Source organism: Columba livia, chromosome 11 (assembly GCF_036013475.1).
Source record: "Columba livia isolate bColLiv1 breed racing homer chromosome 11, bColLiv1.pat.W.v2, whole genome shotgun sequence".
Taxonomy (NCBI): Eukaryota; Metazoa; Chordata; class Aves; order Columbiformes; family Columbidae; genus Columba; species Columba livia.
Genome location: NC_088612.1, coordinates 6537903 through 6554625, shown reverse-complemented (window position 1 = coordinate 6554625; position 16723 = coordinate 6537903). Strand labels below are relative to the sequence as shown.

At 42.7% G+C, this 16723-nt stretch overlaps 1 protein-coding gene across 20 annotated transcripts in view; it reads left to right on the top strand.

The window, feature by feature from the left end:
• AKAP13 (A-kinase anchoring protein 13) overlaps window positions 1-16723 on the top strand; it is a 213662-nt gene that overhangs the window by 38753 nt on the left and 158186 nt on the right. For 15 of the 20 annotated variants that reach the window (XM_065076595.1, XM_065076589.1, XM_065076601.1 and 12 more), the window contains one exon: window positions 11384-11511. In XM_065076595.1, the coding sequence (XP_064932667.1) occupies window positions 11491-11511 (21 nt within the window). In that variant the 5' untranslated portion in view covers window positions 11384-11490. The remainder of the gene's footprint in view (window positions 1-11383; window positions 11512-16723) is intronic. The other 5 variants (XM_065076603.1, XM_065076593.1, XM_065076602.1 and 2 more) reach the window with 1 other exon arrangement.

Sequence of the window (16723 nt, the reverse complement as noted above, 5' to 3'; positions counted from 1 at the left end):
CTAACCCATTGCCACTCTGGAGGTTTACATGAAAAGATCTTTGTTGCTTAGGAGTTAATCGGCTTCTGCTGGTTGTCCTTTGTCCACCTGAAGTTCTCAGATCTCTTCCTCTTGCGTCACCCCCAAGAATTTAGATCTCAATAAAGAGCCCTTCCTTTGTGTCCCCTGAATAGCATTTCTTATGGGGAAGAGAGCCCTGTGTCCTTCAACCAGCTTACCTCACCGTGTAGACATGACTTTGGAGCTCACCTAGGCCTGGCTGTACAAAGAACAGGCTCAGAGTTGTGCTTGTGCTGGTCCCAGAGCTCCAGCCCCTTCTGGACCTGGGAATTTGCTCCAGCAGAAAACTGACGTGACAGAAGGAACGTCAGTCTCAGCTTAACTAAACCTTGATCTGGCCAGCCACAGACTTGTGGGTAGTGGCAGGAGCTTTGGGGTGGCCCAAGACCTCTTGGTGGCAACTGTTTGAGTTTGGCTTAAAACAGCTGTTGAAACCTCACCAGAAGTGGAAGCTCTTGATGGGGGAGACTCAGCAGCTACCTGTGGAAGAGCATCTCCAGAGCTTGGCTGTACCTTTTCCTGGTGCTGTTAAGTGTCAGGTCTTTACTGGATGATCTAAGAGCTCTAAGATTTGTTCACCTTTTGCAAACTGGCTGTTAAAGAGATTTTGTGTGGATGTAACTCTTAATGAAGTAACCTTTCTTCACCTGTGAAACCCATCCCTTACTACACTTGATGGGCTATCTGTGTTCTCTAGCAGCCTCTAGTGCTAAATGCTTATGCTGTACCCTTGCACCCCTTGTGTTTTTCTTTTGGTGAGGGAAACAATGACTGTTTGCTACTGCTAGGTAATAGGTTAAATCAGGGAAGATGTGGTGATTATCTCAGAATACTTAATCTAAATGTATTCTTTGTGTAGATTTCTGAGCAGGTGTTAAGTTCTGGTGTCTTTGTTTTTTGTCATTTATAGAAATACCAGCACTTGTTCATTTATCTGAAGCATATTAGTTCCTATTATTTGCATGTAGGGTACACAAAAGCTAAATTGCCATCAGTGTGTCACTGCTCTCCATGGCGTAAATCTCTCTTTCTAGTTCTAAATGTTCTATGGAAAAAGTGCACGTGCCCTTAGACATCATGGTGAGCGTTTTAATTGAGCATATGTTGGAGTGCTTTGTAAGTACAGATCAGAAAAATGTTGTTTAGCAATAGATATTATCTGTGAAATAAGGATCTAGATTTAAGTCTGCTGCTGTTAAGGGCAGGGCACCTGGAGGGGAAAAAGAAACAAAAGTAAAATTGTTATCTTGCAAAGATAATTCAAGCATCAACAAATGAAAAGCATAGAGAATAAAGGTATTTGACCCAAGGTAAGAACAATATTAAACACTGTGGTATGGTTTCTGCCTTAAAACATTTTCCTTAAGAAAAAAATAACAAACCATTGAGCAAACTGGTGCCATAAAACCAGACAACTAGATCAGTGGGTTAGACACTGACTGAGGACCAGTCAGTCTGGGCACAGTTAGGGGCAGGTATCTCTCTCAATAAATGATCTGTTTACGAGGACAGCCTGTGCCTGTGGTGTGGGCTGTTGGCCAGGTGGACTTTAGCACTGGTGTCATGGTGCCTCTGGCCATCATCTCTATGTGCTCCTTGGCCCTTTTTCCCCCACTCACAGTAAAAAGGTCCTGGCTCAGGTGGTAACCAGCTGTGTTGCCACAAACAGGGTAATTGTCAGCGGAAGCAAAGCAAGGAGCAAAAACTTTCCTGGTCCTGAAAAGTATTGAAAAGGCTATGTGTACCATTGGAAAGGCTCTGCCAGCTCAGGAAGACCACTTATATATATAAATATATATTATTTTTTTTTCTCATTGGTTTGGGGGGGGTGGTTTTTCTTACTTTTTCTTTTGTTACCAGCTAACCCTGTTTAATGCTGTGCAGGATGACAATCAAGTCCTGAAGAAGACAGGCAATGTCTGACCAGAAGATTGGCCACAGTTGCAGGAGTACAGGCAAGGGAAGATCCAAACAGTTTGGGGCTGTGTTTGCAAGAGGTGAATCACCACTTACATAGGTGTAGATGGGTAGATAGGGACTTGGAAACCCTACATGCACGTGGAAATGCGGGTAGCGCCTTTATTGCCGTGTGTGTGTTTGGGTAGCACCTGCAGCTCCTGTTGACGCTCAGGTGGTGTTGCACAAGTGGTGGCTTACAGGTGTGCTGGATGAAGGGTGTGCCCTGGCAATTAGAGTCGGCTTTAACTTCTTGTTTTTCCTTCACTGCTCATTGTACTGAGCAAAAAGCAACTTTGCTGTGCCTGCTTGGAGTGGGTGAGGGCATTCTGTTGGATGAAAACTGTTGTTATTGCTATAACTAGAGATCCTTTGGTTCAGAGGATGGCTGGGAGGAGAGATGCAGTAAGACCATGAAGGAAAGTACTGGCAGATACGTACGTCAGCAAAGTTGCCTAATTGCCTGGTGTACCTGTAGTAGGATTTGGTAAGTGATGGTAACCTTAATGCAATTTTGGTTTTGAATTTTTTTCCCCAGGATGCTTAGCAGCTGGTAGTGAAGTCATCGCAGTGCTAGTTCGGTGGCTGGTTGTAACTCTTGATTAATGATAAAGTGGGGAGGAGTGCACTTTTCAGGGACAATAATGAGTAGGTCTCATTCTGGCCACCTCCAGCCTGTATGTGAAACACATGGGAGGAAGCAGGCGCAGCCAGGATTTCACTTGTCTGCATAAATGCAGAGCAGTAGCAGGCTCAGATAATTTTAGGCTGTATTTGATGTCAGGCTTTGAGATGCAGGTTAAATGGACATTTGCTGACTTGTTTTGGGAATCTTTGCTGGTAGCAAAAGTTTGGTTCCTGCCCCAGCGTGCACTTGGGAGTTACAGAAGCACTGGACTGTTTGGCTCCTGGGCAAAATCTGTGCCATGTGCTCATGCTATTTAACAGCATTCCTTGCTTTTCTGCTTGTATTATGCTGTGTTGCTATGACCTATCTCTTTAAAGATATTCTTATTGTAGGCATCTGCCTCTTTAGGGAGGGGTGGAAAAAAAGCCAACTAAATGTAAAGGGTCTTTTTGCTGAACAGAGGGGAAAAAAAAGTTGAGCTACATGAAAGCAAATTTGGCAATCCACTACAGAGGCTGGGGGATAAAAGGTGCTCTATGGTTATGCACTGGTGGTTTTCATCCATGTACCTTGATGATGTAGTAATTGCAGATCTGCAGTTAGACAGGGCTTGTGACAGAACCCTGAGCTACCTTCTGCCATGGCAAAATATTCTGTACATAAAGGAAACAAAATAGAAATGCAGTGACATTCTCTGAGCTTTACCATTGTGCACTTAGTGGTATTTGTGTGATGAATGGCATTGTGGCTTCAGCTGTGAAGTGCCCTGTAGTCAGTTGCTTTGTAAGACCTTGAATGGGTCGGAACTGTGTGCCAATGCGCTTTATAAACATGCACATGTGGCTGATGCACCCAGAAACAAGTTGTGGGCCCAGAGGCTTCCTTCAGAGATTCCTCAATAATATCTGAAAAGTCCTCCCCACCGCACCGTGTCTCATCCGTTGCCCTCTTTGCTGCTGGCATCGCTGCTGCAAAAAGTTCCCAATCTGGATTTTAATGGAATTAACAGCTTGTTTTAGAGATGAAAGGGGGATAGAAGTATGGCATTTTTCTAATGACACCAGTGACATACTTGTCATTTTGAAGGGTTTTTAGGTAAGGTGTAACATCTTTTCTTGAGACTTTTGTTTCACATGCAAATATTGGTGAGCAGCTTCCAAGCTGACACTGTCACATGTCTGTCCATTGCAGATTTGGCGCTGTCAGTTTTAAGTCCTTCAATATTGAACATGTGGATTGATGATGACACTGAACTGCTTTTCAAAATCCAAATAATAGTTCTCAGCCATGATGCTGGTATAGTGCATTTCATCTGAGCGCTTTACAAAAAGACAGTAAAATTATGCTGCTGGACTGCAATTTCGGACAATGTTTATTGACGTAAAAAGCCAATACAGTATAAAAGAGTATTTAAAATCAAATGATTTCTCCCTTTTGTTGTATCAGTGCTATGAATAGAGATCAATACTATCTGGAAGTATTGGAGCCTATTCAGAAATAAAAATCTTGTACTCAGAAGTAAAAAACCACGCATTCAGATATCTTGGGGTAGGAGCATTGACTTCCACATAAACTGTACATGTTGAGTGCTCATCAAATACCTAAATTGCCTTATTTGTTGTTGCCGTTTATGGGTAATCTCTCTTTGACCCTGTGCCGATAATGCTTTCTTAAATGAGGCTGTATCTGGGAGGTAAATCGCACAGTCAAAAGTCACCCTAGTTGTAAACTGAACAGGTTACACTGGAGTTATGTCATCTCTGTATAATGGGATGTTAATGGTGAGAGGAGCGAGCATGACTTATGAGATGCAAGGGCTGCTAAGAAAGATTTCAGTTTGAATGTGAATTTGGGAAGGAGATTTGAGAAAAAGGCTGACTTTGCTTTGGAGCATCTCTGCTGTGGGTGGCACTGATGCTCGAAGTGCTGAGCTCCTCACCTTCACCCCTGAGCTTCTGGGGAATGGATGTAGGTAGGGTGTGCTTGAGTGTAACTCACATGTCTGGAGTCAGATGATGGCTGTGGGAAAACGGGATCTGCACTATGCAAGTCTGCAGTTAGCTGCCTAAATGCTTAATTGTTTGAGCTGTTGTGTAACCCGTCCGTAATCTGAGCGCTGGCTTGCAGATTTTGGTTGCATCATTAGACCTTCTCTTTCATTACTGGTTTAGGACCATTATAAAGATCTCCTGATTTATATAATTAAGTGCAGTGCAGCTCCAGTGACATGTTGATTCGAGCAGTAAAGCAACTTAATGCTGCATTGCATGGCTGGTGCTCAGCAGAGCTGAGCAGCCGTGCGGTGGTGGATGGAGGCAGCCTGTTTTGATGAAAGTGGGGACGTCACTGCTGTGTGGGTGGAGAGGTGATCCTGGCTGGGTTACAGGCTGTGCTGACTGTCATTGGTAAAGCCTTGGGCGAGTCACTTCATTTTCTGGCCTTTTTTGTCCCCTCCTAGCGCTTATCTGTTTAACTTGTAAACACAGTGGCAAAGGGATTCCTCCTGCATCCTCCATGGTGCTTGGCATGGAGGGACCTTGGTCTTGGCTGGAGCTGCAGTGGGGGAGAGGAATATAGATTTTATACCAAGATGATCCTTAATGTGGAGAATAAAGCTGGGGTTAATGTGTCTGTGCATGTCACATACTGATACTTGGTTTCAATGTGTACATGTTCTCATCCTTACCACCAGATTTCTAAATATGTTGGAAGTTCTTTATTGATTTATTATTATTATTATTATTATTATTATTATTATTATTATTATTATTAACTGTGTGGAAATGGAAAAGAAAATGAATTTTGTACATGGGGAAAGTCAAATAAGTGAATTACGCAGACTACACGGTTGGAGTTGGACTGCCTTGTAGCTGATGATGATTTTTACTTCATTCCTGTGGCAATGGAGCTTGCTGAGCCTATTTAGCTCAATTTTACATGTGGGAATTGAGACAGAGGCCACAGTTGACTGGGACAATTTTGAACAATGAGAGCATGGGGATAATGTCACAACATTGATGTCATGGCCTTGCTTTGAGGAGGGTGATGGACCAGATGACCTCCAGAGGGCCTTTCCAACTGAAATTATCGCATAATTCTTGTTTCCAACTGCTCTGCCTTTTCTCAGAGCCATATCCTGTTCTGACGGTGACATGTCGCCTTCCCAGGAAACCTTTAGCCTGTCCTGCTGATGAGCTGGCCCTGGTATTTCAAAGGCAAAAAGGCCCATTCTGTGGTTAAGCAGCATTTTTCTTTGTGTTGAGGCATTGTGTTGGTAGCTTTTGATGATGACCATGCTGAAATAGTCCTTGGCTTCCCTGTTTGTGCTTTCTCTGTTTCTTGGTCTTCCAATGGGGATTCTATTTTGGGTTTTGACATGTTAGCAGGTTGTAGCCTGAATGTCATGATAAAGTAGAGATGGTTCTTGTGCTCCCTGGATGAGAAGGGCAAGCAAACAAAAAAAGGAGAGGGGAAGGAGGAGAATCTCTTGCAGAATTAAAAGTTTGTGTTTTAGCAATGGCTGTGGGCTTGAGATGTTATTGCCACTTGCTATCCTTTGCTGTATTCCTTTTATTTAATCAGCCTGATGTAGTTCCCCAGTAGCAAGAGGATGGTGGTCTTGCCATGATGGTTCAGTGAAGTGTTAATGCGTTGCACAGATTTTGAAATCTCCAAGAGCAGAGTTATAATATCTTCTGCAGACAGTCAGCCATGATGGTGGCATGGAAGCAGTTTAAAATCCTTATCTCAGTCCTGATGTGGTTTTACAAGACTGTCTGGAAAGAAGCAGTTGCTATTTAGCATGAACACGGTGACATGCTTCAGTTTAAAGAAGATCAAGTTTCTGGACCAAGTCCTGCTTTCATTATTAGTGAAAACCATAATGGGGCACAAAACACTGTTATCCTTTCATTTTTTTCCTTATGCTTTCAGCCTTTAAAATGTCGATCGTATGCCTTTCAAGAGCACTTGTGCAGGACTGTGCTCTCAGAGGTCAAGGAGATTTCAGTGCTTGCAGAGGCTCTGTGGCACCTTATCTTCCCTGGGGAAACAGGTTCCTGGTGGTTATTGCACAAGAGGAGCTAATAGAGCTCAGGTCTGTCAAAGGGCAGGGCAGAAAGCCATAAAGCATCCCTGGTCCCTTTGTTTCCCTGCTTTGTAATTGTTGGTTGAAGTAAAAAGCTAAACTAGAACTTCTTTCAGTTCTGTGAAGATCTCCAAGTTCTAGAGGGAAAATGGGGGTGTGAGGTGGGGAGTGCTCCTGGTTGAGTGTTTTCTTGCTTTGCTTTTCCACTGACACACAATATTTCTGTCTACAAGTTCAAGGCGACACTGTCAAAAGAGTTTAAGTTTCAAAAGTTAATGGTGTATATGAAAGAAATTTTGTCTTGCATCTCTTGGTAATCAGGATTAATGGGACTCCAGTTAACATCTTAGTGTTATTACTTGCTCTACAATATGTAGAAATATGTGTGAAATATGGATATGTTTTACTTTCTATTGTTTTAAAATTCTTGATTTTTCATCATCCAGTGTGCCACGTCAGATGCTGCTCTCTAAACAAAACATCCACCCATTGTTTAATTTTAGAGGAAGCTTGTGTGTGTGTCTCCTAAAATGTGATGAGCTGAGATCTGCCCTCTGTTACGCTGTAAAAATGCAGTGTGATGCAACAATTACTGGATCCGTGTTGCATTTACACCTATCCAAAGCAAAGCAGGTTTTAGGCAAATAATTCTTTATTCTTCTGTTTATGTTGTCAACATGTGTCCATTGATTTATCTCACTGAATGCTGGAGCAGCTTGAATGCTGCTCATCATCTCCAGTCTTGCTGTGGACCTGCTTGACTTTCCCTTGAGGTCAACCAAGGGAAGAATCTGCTGCTCTGAACATGGCTTTGTAGCATGTGACTGTGGGAAATGCCTTGTCTGAGCAAAGCGTGTCCAGGCTCCCTTCCCTAAGGAATTAGGAAACACAGTTCAGACCATGGGACAAACTTCCGAAAAGGTCTTGTGAGCCAGTTTCTCTTGGGAGATGCAATAGCAGCAGGGAAGGGATGTCCTGTAATGAGAATAACGAGGCTGTGTATTAAAAGAAAAAGACAACAGTGGCATGCAGTTGTATACCCAACAATGTGGGAGATGAGGAGGAGAAGCAGTGTTTTCCTTGACATCATTTGATATGCAATTGTGACGTTTTTATAGTGGGCAATAGCCAAATCTTGGGACTGCTCTGGTGGTTTGTTTGGGTGCTGTAGCTGTGGGATTGGCTGTGTTTGGGCATTTTGGCTATCAAAAAGGGTTCCAGCTGTATCAAATAATCAAAAATAGTCAGCAGTTCATCTCTTTGACCGTTAGTGCCCTGATCTTGGTGCTGTTTTTTGAATTTGTTGAAAGCTTTGTGATGGCAATTACAACCAGATGGTGAGATAACTCGCTTGATGTGTCAAAGCGATCAGCTGGCAGAGCAGCAAACCATGCAATGCTTCTCAGGAAAATGAAATGAGTTTGTGTTCAGGGGAAGAAAGAGCAAGTTTGAGAAGTCATTTCCTCTGTGCCAGGTGGTATTTGGGAACAATTGGTGTTCGCTGGGGAGGAGCCAGCCGAACAGCTGTACACTCTGGGGTCCAAGTGTTGGGGCTCTCTCAGGCATTTGTTTGAGATTCGCAACTGATTCCTCCTAAATAGATTTTTCAGCACAGGCTAACACCTTTTTTGCTCTTCTAGCCACTGTCATTCATTTCATTTACAAATGTAGAGAGAGTTCCCTTTGATGCTTGGCTCCTCTGCCTGTAAAGGAGACATCAGGTGCAGATCACCTCTAAGCTGTTGGACTATAACTTATCTTTTACAGGAATTACCTATATAAGCCAGTTATCTTGTGTTTTAAGAGTTGTAATAGCTGTAATGCTGTCCTTAAACTTTGCTTCTCTCTTCCCTAAACATGTTTCAATAATTCATCAGTGGCATGGGTCATTTCTGCTTTAGATTTCTCGGTATGTAGGGAGCAAGACTATGAGCAATCTATCATCCAGTAATCCTGTCATAGCAAACAAGATGGGCTTTTCCCCCTATTTTTATGAAATCCAAGCAGAATAGGTTGTGTAAAGGCAAGTGTCAAAAGGATTCTGCTTTACATTCTCATTTACTTAGTGTAAGTACTATGTGATATCATGACCATCAGCCCTTGTGGGCAGTAATTATCCAGCATTATAGGTCAGAATATGGGAAATGTTGTCAGAGCAATATTTTTTACAGCATTCCTTATAAATATAATGTATGTCATAAACTTCCTGTGATGATACAGAATAGATTTTTCTTTGTAAGGCAGTATGAGCTCACCCATGAAACTTAAAAATTAAGAATATCTTTTTAAGATTCAAAAAAGAGAAGCTACATCTGTGTTCATCTACACTTGGTAATGATTTCCCAGTAAAGGAAGAGGAGGAGAAGAAATCCACATAGGGAAATCCTTCTTCTGAAATGGGTGTGCTTGGGCATGTGGGAATTATCCCAGAGCAGTTTAACAGAAAGCAGGAATCAAGTTTTTTGGGGAACTGATTCTTTGATGTGGACAGCCTTACTGATTGTGCAGTCTCTTTACCTACAGAACTAAAATATATGTCTAAGATTTCTTAATATTCTTTACTTCTTCTTGTAGCAATCTAAAAATTCCTACAAGAAAAACAACAATAAGCGAAAAACAACACCACCACCACGCCGGAGGAAGAATTTTATGATCTGTGTTACAGCTTTTTATTGCTAGGCCAGTTGATTTTCTCCACTTGCTAATATTTTCCTATTCATGAGCAGCCAAGTAAGCTTTGCGTGTGCATCTCCATGCACACACCTTCATTCCTCAGTGGATACGATGAAAAACCTGCAGTGATTCACAGCATATTCACTTTTTATTAGTGTTAGCTATACCTGTGTTGCTTGTTGGTTCAAAGAAACAGCAGTAAACCCTGCTTTCTCTGCCAAAGTATTAAAACTATGGTATTAAAATCTAAGTTATCAGAGTCTCACAAATGAGTGAAACCCATGAATTATTGTAGTATATGCCTTGGAGAGAGTTGTTACTTGGAGATTAGCATGGGATGGTTAGTAGGAGCCTTGGGTTAATGTTGCTTGCTTAACGTAGTTAATCATTAATTTATCAAACACTAACCATCTTTTAAAATGTGGTCCGGGAAGTAATACTCCAGGAATGCCAGAGGGAAGTTCCAGTCTGTTCGATTGTGACTGCGAGGATGGTTTTTATTGGTTAATGAATCCAAAGAGGGTTTGTGCACTCTTAACTGGGATTTAAGAGTTCAGGTAATTCCTCTTTCAGCTCCAGTAGTTTGCCATAAGAATATAATTCAGAAATGTATGACACTGCAATAAAGATATTCATACACAATCCTGATGCTTTAAGAAGAACGAGAGGGCCAACTTATTTTTTTTCCAATTCGGTCTATGTTTAAATTTATATATTTGTAGTAAAATGCCTTTTAGCATGCAGTACCCTATACTTCCTTGCAAAACACTCCCTGTTTCTCAGCAGGAGCCCACTAGCAGAATGGCTAAAAGAGACTTTTAGCAGTAAATCTTAAGAAAACGTTGTGTTTTGGTGCTGAGGTGTTCAGGTGATGCTGTCCTTGTGTAGATAAACGAGTAATATCTGTTGTACATTGTATTATCTTCCAGTGTTGTATGTTCCCCGGCTAATTCACACAATACAATTGATTTCTCAGCCGGTAACTAGTTTTGCCATTGTTACTTCTGTGCTTGTAATTGCACTTTGAACTCAGCAGGTTGGCTCAGGCTGTGAGATTCCCCGATGATAGATGCTTTCCCAACGGGGAGGGTGCAGGGGCAGAATCTCCTCTGTCTGGTCGAACAGGAGGAGGCAGTCGGTGCGTTGCGCTTGCATTGGGTGATGCGTGTGTGTAGCCACAAACCTTTCCTGTGTGGTAATCAAATGATGGCCTAAGGTGCCCTGATGACTTTGATTTAGCTAACAAAATTTCCCACACAGCATTTAATAAGCTAAAGCCCAACCTGGGCTTTTTCTTCTTTTGATGTTTAATCCACTTTAACTGCTCTTTCCAGGTGTGCTCAGTAGACCAGGTTCATCCCTGTGTATAAATCTACTGAGTACATTTTGCCCCAGAGCAGGAAATTTGCCTGTGGAAAAGCAACAGCAGCCCAGAAGGGTTTGGCAGAGGCTTGCTGGTAGATTTGGGCTTCATCTGCTGGCCATCACTTGCTGTCATCTACTTTTGTTCCTTTTAAAATACCTTGCCGTAAGGGAGTTCACAAATAGCTGGATGAAGTCTGTCCTGGAGGGGTTGTGTTTAAGATGGGTGTAAAGGACTTGAGGCCAGCTTAGAGCTTTGGGATACAGCGATAGCAGACCAACAGCTTTGGGCATAAACCTAATAGCAGGACAGTAGGAAAACAACTTAGTAGCACAGTTATCCTTAGATGGTGCTGGATGCCCATGTGGGTCTATAGATCTATAGGTAGCCCTGTATTCTGTGTGGCCATTGCTCTGTGTATGCTCATGGAAGCCTGGGGTGGGTCATAATGTGGGACTACTGTTGGAGGCAACGTGTGCCTCCCGAATGGCCAACAAGGCAGAGGATGGGTTCCAAGTCCTCCCTCAGTGAAGGTGCTGTGATGCTGGCTTGGGTGTCAGGACTCCCAGCAGCCATTCTGTCCCTTGTAACTCTTGTCTTCTTCCCTCTCTTCCAGGAGCTGAGCGTCGTGACCTGCCCTGCTCCTCCCTGCTCAGTGTGGGAACGACCTGAAATACATCTTGGAGCCACCTGTACTGCTTTTTGCAGTTAAAGTAAGGTTCAATGTTTTGGCAGCTCTTTCAGGTACAAGTGAGGGTTGATGTGAGGAGCTTGGGGGAAGGGGTTTGCCCAACTTACCTGCTTGACAGCAAGAGGGGATGCTGACATCAAACCAGAAGTTATGAGAAAATTTGCCAAGTTATTTTGCCACAAAATACAATTGCTTTGTGGTGGAAACAAAAGGGAAAGGGGTGTATGGTCTCACCCCTTGCATCAACCATATGCCGTGGTGTAAAATAGCACTTAACACTTAGAGCATCAGCTGTTTTTCCCTATTATTTTAAGATATGACTTTCATGTCCTCGGGGCAGGCACACAGTTACAGCCAAGGGATTTGCATGGGAGCCAGTCAGGATCAGAGCTCAGGTCTATGGGACTCGGGTCCTGCTGGTCGGATGTGCCTCTCAGTCCATATGACAGCTGTCTGTCTGTCTTGGAGTGGTCATGGCATTGAAGCTTCTGGGTTTGTTTTTCTGTTAACACCAGCTTCTTGGTGTGGTGAATCAGATCAGGGTGTGAATGATGTAAAAGTGAGTATGTGGTTATTGCAATACTGACCGTAGTTCTTCTGACTCATGGAGTTAAACCCATTCTCTCCAAAAAGGCTTGAATTTGCAAAAACTGTTAGCTTGAAGCAAAGAAACTACGAGAGTCTTGCTTGAAAATGGGCGTTTGCCATGTTTGAACTCTGAGGGAGGGAGGAAAACCACCACAAGCTGCCTCTTTTCTCCTCCCACTGTCTCTAACCTGTTTACCTTCTGCAGTGTCTCACATTTTCCATGGTCTTGCCCGAGAAGACCAGCACTTTAAGGATACTGGATCCAAATAATTTGGCGTTACTGAGCTGTAGCAACAGCTGGGTGGATTAATCATGAACTGCTGTTACGGTAGAGAGACAAGTATTTATTGTAATTATTTGGGTTTCCTTTTTTTCAGTGGGGTTTGGCAGGGGAATCGTACCTGTTTTCAGAGCTTGAGGAAAAAAATGAAGTCTTTGACAAAATTATGAATGAAACCTGCTTTATTGGGAATGAATATGTGGCTGGCTGAGAGCTGGTCTCCAAGTTCATCATGAACATTGATGCTTGTTGGCCAAATGTATGGGGCTGTGTTTAAAGGAGGAATACATGGCATGAGTTGCCATGTAAGACAAGGAATCTGTGGCTTGATTTGGCATTAGTTTCTGAACTTGCTGCTGTTTTGTGGAGCGTGGTGAGCTTGTAGTGAGCAGTCCTTGCTGCTGAGGAAGATGCCAGGCCTTGGCCAAGGGGGGTGACTTTTTGCATGGCAGCAACAGCGAAATCTCTGAGGAAGCCAAGCAGAGGCAGTGAGAGCTTCTCAGCTGCCTGGGAACCAGCCTCTGCATCACATCTGACTTTGTGTTGTGCCTTCTTTGAAGAATCTGGGGAGGGGGAAAAAGAAAAAGGCTAAACTGGAGTTCACGAGCATCATTCTCATACCTTTTCCCTTTTCTGCCTGCTGGTCTAGTATTTCCATAATTGTGTTTATAATGATAATATTTTCATTCATACAGTGGTTACTAGTTAATGAACTTCATGTTAATGAGCTCTGTAACATTTAAAATAGCTGCATAACTGGCAAAAAGAAACAAAAACAAACCCAAACCAAACCCCAATAATAAAGGGATGTATTTCCACTCCCCAAGCTTAATCCTGTGCTATAACATAATTGCAGAGAGTTGCCTGGCTGGCGAACAGCTGCACAGCGTGGGCTCTCGTTCCTGCATAGCTGCTTGTCCCTGAGCTGGGGTAATAAATGATTTACTGGGGAGTCTGGGACCTGTGGGCACTTAACCCATTCAATTCCTGAGGGACTGGTCTGAAAGGCCACTTTGTAAAGGCATTTGGACAAAATTATTTCAGGTGCGTAGGGGGGTGTCTGCGCAGTTTACATTTTGAGTGTGAGCTAGCTGCAGGAAGGCTCAAACCCAGAAGGTGGTGGGGTAGTGGAATTGGGTAGAAACTGCTTATTTGGACTGTTATTATATGATGCTTTAATTAATGTAAGAATTAGACTTGAATGAGTGTTCTCTCTTGTCTATTTTAGAGATGTGATACTCCCTGGTGCTTGGGGTTTTACTTTCTATGGAGTATTCCCTGGATGTGTAAGGAAATACTGTGTCCTGGGAACAGAGTTGCAGCTCTAATTTTTCATTTCTGGGAATGCATGACCAAGTGAGTTCATCATTTCACTTGCTAGGTGAACAATGTGCATTTTTTGAGTCTGTTGTGCATCAGAAGGGATGTTCCAGTAAAATCACCGTGTTCTGTGACTACCCAGAGTATTTGTTAGAGGAGAATGTTTTCCCATAGTTTTGTGAGCTGAAAGAAACAGAGCACTTAAGAAGAAACAATTCTTAATTTTGCAGTGGCAGATGTGGTTGTGCTGTGCCCCAGGGAACAGGATTAGCACACGTTCTCTAGTAGGAAAGCTTCTGGTGGAGTTTTCATCTTCTGGAAAAAAGTGCCAACCAGACTTTTCCCTGAGTAAGTTTGTGATGCTTAGAGCTGCATTTGCAAAAGGGAGCCTGAAGGGAAAAATGAGCCCAATATATTCTTCAGAAAGGAAAGGCACATTAAAACACTGGGTACCAGAGCTGCTCTGACCAAAATGAGAGCAGAGACATCTCTTGGTTCTTAGTCTTGCTGCCAGTTTTTCCAGCTACCTGTGGCTTTAGCAGTTAAGGTTGGGTCATGCACTTACTAAAATATGCATTGGATAACTACCTGCTTTGCATGTGCTAGGAAATACTTAATAATATTTGCCAGGATAAAAATGTGCATGGTGCTTTGGATGTCATGAGTTGTTTTCTACTCCAAGCCTGCATTTTTGGGGTTGCAGTACCAGTGCTGTGGGTTGGGGGCACAGAGAGCAGAATCTTATCACTCAGCTCTAGGGCTTGGGGACTTTGTTTCTTTTGCTGCAAACCATATTGGGTAATACTGAATCCATCATTGCTTGATGTAGTTCCTAAAATAACACAACCCTGAGAGTCAGGAGACCAGTAGAGTGAAGAAAGCTGGGTTTAGGAGACATGCTGTAGTCAGAGTTGTTGGAACCAGGAGTTAAAGGCTTTGCCCCCCCTCACTGCATGTGTAAGGCTGCAGGCTTTTTGGTGTTGATGGCAGCTCTCAGTCGTGTTTATCCTTTTGGATACGTGGGTGAAATAGTCCCCAAATGCTGTTCTTCCCTTCTCATTGTTCTTCACCTGCTGCTGTGCATCTTGGAGTGCTTTAGGTCCCATATAGTGCATTTCTGTTTCCAAAGGTAACTAGCAAATTTTGTGGTGCTTCAGCTGCCCAGCTTGACTTGACACCCTTTCGTGTGGACCCCATTTCTGCAGAAAATTCTGGTCTTGCCTTTTCAAAACTGGGGCTTCTCAAGAAGTTCATGGCTAAGCACCCAAAGCAAATCACTCTTACAAACGTGAGCTGGTTATCTTTGTGAGCTTCCCTACAATTTACTGCCAAAATGTGTATTCAAACTACGAAGTGTAACAGAAGGCATAAACTGTATTTTACTCATTTGAAGAGGCATCTAGAACGTCGTCTGAGGATTTCTGGTAGTTAATATTTGAGCCTGAGATAAATGCCTCATGCATACATGAAACAGCTGCCCCAGAACCTGTTGGAGGACTTAATTTGAGTATAAACATACGTGTGCTTTTGCGTACATGCTGCACTTTAATTCAAGTTGACTGTTAGTTCTTAACTTTATTAGGATGTAGCTACTTGAATTGAAGATGTGGTCTGTGATTTTTATTTTATTATAGCAGCAAGATAGCTGCTTTTGAAACATTGTTTGGATTTTACAAATCAATATTTTAAATAATGTTTGCCATTAGTAGTATTTTAAAGGAAAAAATTGACAAGTGAGGGCATGTTTATATCTTATTACAAGTGAATTGCTTGACAGTATGTGTGTATTATAAAATGGGAAATAAATCACCCTGTGTTGATGACCCTTGGACATTTACAAAAGGCTGGTCCTTATGTTGCACAAATAGATTCCGGACACAGGAAAGAGGCTTATGGCAAGAGGATGAGATCAGTTTGTATAATTAGAGCTGGCTAATAACTGTTTTTACTCTCTGTTTTTCCAACTTTTACAGTATCTTTCCTTATTTGAAATTCGGCATATGTACTGTAGAGTGATAGCTGCTGTGATTTGGGTTTTGTGTTGTGTGGGTTTGGGGTATTTTTGTTTGCTTGGGGGTTTTTAGTATCTACTAATGAGTGACGAGATGGGAGCAGGGTAACCAGATGTGCACACTTGAGAGAGATTGCTGCCTTCCTCTGCTAGGCATGGGGAACGGTGCTGCTTTTAGTAACCCTGCACTGCTTCATTTCTTTCCAGGCTTTGGGCAGGAATTAAGTAACCCTTAAATATATATATATATATATGGGTTTTTTTGGTTTGGTGTGGTGTGTGGGTTTTTTTTTTTTTTTTTTTTTTTTTTTTTTTTGTTGTTGTTGTTTTTGTTTGTTTGTTTGTTTTTTGTTGTTTTACAATTTTGAGATTGAAATGGTGCAGAAGCAGCAGCTTAGTCCTGAGACTAAGGTTATTTAGCCAGGTATTCATCCCTGGAGTAAGACAGGTCTGGCAGAGCTGAGCAAAGAACTTCCAATAGCATGGAAAAGGCTTAAGCTTTTTTTTGTGTGTGTGTGTATATGCTAGCCTGTACCTTAGCTTTGTGTTAAGCTCCATTATTTTGGGAAGGATAATGGGGTGGATTTGGGGATGGGAAGCGGTGTGGCGGGGGCTCAGCACAGGTGCCCCCAGAGCAACTCCCAGCCCAGGAACAGCACTGGGCCAGTTCCTGCTGCCAGGAAACTGAGCTACATTAAGCAAAGCAATTTAGTCTGTACCCAGAGCATTTTATTAAATCATCAGCCAGTTAAATCAATGATGCTCTGTTAGCTTGTGTTCCAGCTAGGCTCCTGGCCCCTCTGCTGCGGTGTAACCTGCAAGTTGTTCAGCTGTAGCAAGTCCCTGACGTCTGTTTGTTGTATGCGTTCTTGCCATTGTATATGTATTTTCTTTTTCTAGAGGTAGAGGGGTGTCATGAAGTTTCTTTTCCTTGCTGTGAAAGCAATCTGCATGTGTCTGGCTTTCCTGAGGGTGGCTTGCTGGGTTATCTCCATGCCTTTGGAGGTGAGCAATGGTAGAGCCAGCCCAACACAAAACACCTTTATTCCTCCTTTCAATTGCTCAC